The following is a 5,369-nucleotide window of genomic DNA, read 5'->3' on the forward strand; positions in this document are numbered from 1 at the left end:
TTCAAGTTTTCAAAATAAATGTATACAAATCTCTTGAAAATATCAGCTCTACAAGCTCACAATTGAGCAGTATGTCTGTCAGTATGTCTGTCTTGTCTGGTCTGTCTGTCCGTGAGTCTGTCCATGAGTCTGTCTCGGGCACCACTGGACCGATCGGCATGAAACTTTGCAGGCACAATCCCACCAGGCCAAAGAAGAATCTTTCAAAATGCCTTATTGTATAACAGGGCACTTCACATTTTGGCCAATAACATCTTGAACCGTAGGGCACACAATACAAAAAACAAACAAAAAAACAGAAATCACAGCAGAAAGATGTTGACTTCACTGTGCCGCATCCTCACATTTGGGGAAGATTATCTACAGGTGTGTAAAATTTGAAGTCTGGAGGGAAGAGGCGTGTGGCGTGCGGGTAAATGAGCTGATATAACTGTTTGATTGTGATGTCTGCCACACCGACAATGTCTCCAATCTCTATTTGGGTCTTCTTCTCGGCCGAGGCCTGGGAGGCCATGTAGATGGCGGTCGCAGCAACAGAGATGGGGCTCTTGCCTGACAACAAGTCCAACTCCACAATCCGTCTACTGATGAAGATGGCGGCCATCTGCACCTGCTTCGACAGGCCCAGGTTGGTGCAGAAGCGTGACATGAAGTCTCCCGTGGTGATGAGGTCCACGCTGGTCTTCAGTGCCTTGACGATCAGTTTGAAGCACCGGCCGACCTCCTTCTTGGAGATCCGGGAGACGGCACAGATCTCTTTAAATGTTCTGGGAACTCCTTCCTGTCTGCAGGCAATGTAAAGGCAGGCGGATGCAATGGCATCATTACTCCGCCCATTCAGGATCTTCTGCTCATAAACTTGTTTGAATAAACTATTTGTTCCGTCTATGATGTTGGTTGGCAGGTGGATGCGGTCTGCCATGGTAGTAATCTCTTTGAAGGCATTGAGCATGGCCCGGTTTGAGCTGCTCATGTAGCGACGGTTCTGATACTTGGAGTTTCCGAACTCGTCGAAGCTGGCTGCGCCTGTTCCCTTGCTGATTATGGTGGTTAGGTCACCCCCATTGAGAAGTGGATTCTGTGGATATCCCACTCTGGACGGGTCTTTGGTGGCTTTCTCGTTGGTGAAGGTCCTCCACTCCGAGCCCACGTCAATTACGCGGTCACACACTACGAGGCCACACTGCGTGCATATCATGTCCCCTGCTCTGTAGTCCTCCACCAGCTGAGCATCAGGGTGGATGCGACACTGAACCCTGGCAAAAGCCAGAGCACCTTGTTGACGCCAGCCGCTTCTAGACTCCATATCACTCTTTCTCTTTCTATCAACAATAACAATCTTTCTGTATCTCTCTGAGTGTATGTTGGACAACTTTGGACAAATTTGACAGAAACTGTCATTTTCTGACCTTATAAAGGTTGAACGACGTCATTCTCGCGCGCCCGCCCATTGGCCAATCTTAATATAAGGAGACTATATATAGGATACATAATTTGCTGTCCAGCTGAAACCAGCTAACTCCATTTTGACGCTTTTGCATTTTTTCCCATAAATCAGGGCCATTGAATACCCTTTACGTCTGTGTGTTGGTAAAACAATATTGAACCAATGAAAAGCATTAAAAAGCGCTTCTGACAAAGCCAGCTAACTCCATTGGATCCTCAAACTGTCAGCTAAACCAGCTAACTCCACCGGGGCTAGCTGGTTTTGCTGACTCCAGGCTCCACCCCCTTTTGACCTCCAACCTCATTGTGAGCTTGGAGGTCTATTCAGCTGTTCTTCTCAAAGATGAACAAAACTCCTAACTCCACTTTTTTTAATTTCCTGAAAGATCAACATTTTGGAGTTAGCTGGTTTCTGCCGGACAGCAGAGATATAATAGGATATATATAGGATACTAATATATATCATATATTAGTATGTTACAGATAAAGTCCAGTGGGTCTTCAATGCTTTCAATTTGTGGGTGAATGTCACACTGACCATGAAGTCAGGACTCGTTATATTGAATAACACAATGTTCTATCGTCGAAATTTGCCCATGAGATGTCAGAAAGTCTTTCCATTAACTTGTGGGTCCTGACCTGCTGGTTTGATCAACATTGCACTGCAGATGACAGTGGAGCAAACTTTTGATTACAGTTCTGTATTGCCTTCCGTGTTGAACCGTGTCAAAGCAATGACACCAGCGAAGAGACTTTACAGCTCACAACTAAAATACATGATAACTATTAACCCAACTTAGATTGATGTAACCCACAGTGTAGTACACATTACCATTTTGTCTTAAATCATACATTATTACAGATTTTTGGGTCCAATGTCAATCGTGATTTTGAAAAGTCCTAGACCACCGATTTCCAATGTTTTGACTGATATACCGTATATAGTTTTTCTATTTTTTGTACAAAATCTGTAAATCAATTTGAATTTCAATTAGAATTAGAATTTTCTTAACTTATTTTAAAAAAAAAAATGTTATCCCACAATTTTGTAACCCATTTTTTCACCCAGTGCCAATGCCTAAGCTGTAATCCTGGGCGCTACTTTCCCTCTGGCAGCCTGGGGAGAGCCCCAACTGAGCTCATGCTTCCTTCAACGCATGAGGACTCCCCCCTTATCATAGGGGGGAGTTTCCCCGGTAGGACGTAGTGCGTGGAAGGAACACGTTATTCCAACCAGTTCCTTTCCCCTCCATCTGGCGCCCCGGCTGACCAGGGGGAGGCAGTATAGAGACCAGGATTACTGCTTGTTTTTTTGTCAGGGTACCTACCCTATAGGGGACACGGGGATAATATGCAAACTCCACACAGAAAGGCCCTTTCGCCAACCTCACCTAGGGTATGATGACGCGGAGGAGAGGACACGCCCCCCAGGGCCCACAGCATCCCCGGCGGGAATCGAACCCAGGACCTGCTACTGTAGCTGTGAGGCGACAGCACTACCGACTGCGCCACCATTCAATTATGAAAATGATATTGTGAGCAGGAAGACATTCTGTATATCCAAAGAGAGATTTCCATAATAACCTACATTAAATGTCTTAGCAAATACTTTGCTGATTGTCGGAATAAAAGACGTGTTTTGACAGTTTCTGCAGCACTGTTAAAAAAAGGCTCATTTTGGGATTAAAGTACAATGGCACGTCTCCATTAATTTCCCTGCCTGAGAAGGGCTATCTCTGTACGAACACCTCTCCCTTGCACACACAGAAACACATACACCTCCCTGCTACCACTGGAGGTTGTGTTTATGTAGCGCATTAGAGCTGATACAAGTTTGGGTAAAAACTGGCTGCTCTTTTTATGGTATTAGCGGCTAATTACTGACAACACATGAGCATTTGGAGCCGCGTCAGTGATACGATAAAGCTATTAATGACACATAATGGAACATACAGATAGACACACAAATACCTCAAATGTATTCATCGTATTTCCTCAATTGTGTGCGTGTGCGTGTGCGTGTGTGTGTGTGTGAGAGAGAGAGAGAGAGAGAGAGAGAGAGAGAGAGAGAGAGAGATGCATAGTATTAATTACTCTGGAATAAGAAAATAGAATCCATTAAATAATTGGATTCTATTTTGTTCTGTGTTGACATACATAGTACTGGTTTTATTAGACTGTCGATGGCCTCGAATGGGAATAAAGGAATTGTTATTTTGGAGAGAAGCTGTAATTACTGTACATCGCTTGAGTAAAAGGCAGAAAAACTAATCCTGGAGAGTGGAAAGACACACACACACACACACACACACACACACACACACACACACACACACACACACACACACACACACACACACACACACACACACACACACACACACACACACACACACACACACACACACACACACACACACACACACACACACAGAGGCCTGTTGTTTAATTGAACTTTCCCACTGATCCTCAGACAGTTTTTCCTACTTCTACTTTTTTGTCTTAATCAGCAGAGAGGAAAGGTGTGGAGGTGGAGAGACAGAGAGACAGAGAGACAGATAGAGGCAGAGATACATTACATTACAGTCATTTAGCAGACGCTTTTATCCAAAGCGACTTACAATTAGTGCATTCAACATAGGTAGGGAACAAAACTACTAATCACCAGAAGTCCTAAGTACATTTTCTGCTAAAACAAGCATCCGAGAGACAGAGACAGAGACAGAGACAGAGATAGAGATAGAGATAGAGATAGAGACAGAGACAGAGACAGAGAGCGAGAAAGAAATCAGGGTGAGGAAAGATGGAGAGAAGATGTTGGGAGAAGCGAATCCCAAGCCTGTAGAGAATCAGTTACAGCAGCAACAGTTAACTGGAACTAGCTTGATCATGGCGTGACTCACGTAGACCATATAGATTCTATATGGTCTATGTGAGTCACACGACGATCAGGAATTTTGGACTTCCGGAACTTGCCACCACTCTCTCTTTACATCGATGTGTGGTCTACTCTGTTAGAAATACCATGCAATATGGATATTCTGATTGGTTTCCTGCAGTAGCTCTTTTTTATGTTGACATTAATAGCTGTGTGATGTGGTACAGTACCAATGATATGCCTGCTAATTAAGGTTGTGTTCCATTCAGGTTCAAAAGAGTCAGGGAGCTGATATTGTACATGTTGGCTCACTGGAAACACTCTGCTATACTAAACGGAACAGAGCTATAATCAGTATCATTAACACCTGTGAAGGAAGTAACTGAGGAGAGAGAGAGATAATCGAGGGTTTGCAAAAAGCAAGAGAGAAATCATTCTCTTAGAGGATGGCCATAACTGAATAGGTTAGTCTGGGAAACAGAAGGTCACGGTTCGCATCTCGTATTTTATTGAATACTTTATTACCAGGACAAAATAGTACAGAGGTACAATTATACATAAAATGCTAAAAAGATAACACAAAAAGTCCTGAGGGCTTGTTTCCGTTGTGGTCTATGTGTCAAAGTGTCAAATCTCACTGTGAAAAACCTTTCATTTTCCTGTTACTTCATCACAGTCTTCATCTTCTTCTAAAACTCATCATCTTTAACTTCATCATCTGCTCAGTCATCTCCATCTGTGCTTGGACCCCGTTCCTGTGCCACATGTTTTAGTTTATATTGTCTTAACTCGTTAATAACTTATTTTTTTTATTGTATTTAAAATGTCCCTTTATTATGTGCTTCTGTTGCACTTTTTCTTAATGCTCTTTGAATTGCCTTCTGCCATGTTCAAATGTGCTGTACAAATACACTTGCCTTGCCTTACAAATGGTCCGTTACACCTAACTTTTTACACCCTCAGTGCTAAAGGAAAACTGGGATTTTACTGTGTGTACTTGTAAGGCCTATAGCTGCCACATTCTCCCGTGAAAGATTCTGTTTTC

At 43.2% G+C, this 5,369-nt stretch overlaps 1 protein-coding gene across 1 annotated transcript; it reads right to left on the bottom strand.

The window, feature by feature from the left end:
* Nucleotides 1-340: 340 nt before the first annotated feature.
* Nucleotides 341-1,306, bottom strand: LOC311043182 (transcription initiation factor IIB-like; the record flags this gene model as incomplete). The annotated part of the gene is made up of 1 exon (XM_084054366.1): nucleotides 341-1,306. The coding sequence occupies one exon, from the start codon at nucleotides 1,304-1,306 to the stop codon at nucleotides 341-343; it is 966 nt and encodes a 321-aa protein (XP_083910492.1).
* Between the last annotated feature and the right edge of the window lie 4,063 nt (nucleotides 1,307-5,369).

The sequence above is a fragment of the Gymnoscopelus microlampas genome (genome assembly GCF_963454915.1).
Source record: "Gymnoscopelus microlampas genome assembly, chromosome: 4".
NCBI lineage: Eukaryota > Metazoa > Chordata > Actinopteri > Myctophiformes > Myctophidae > Gymnoscopelus > Gymnoscopelus microlampas.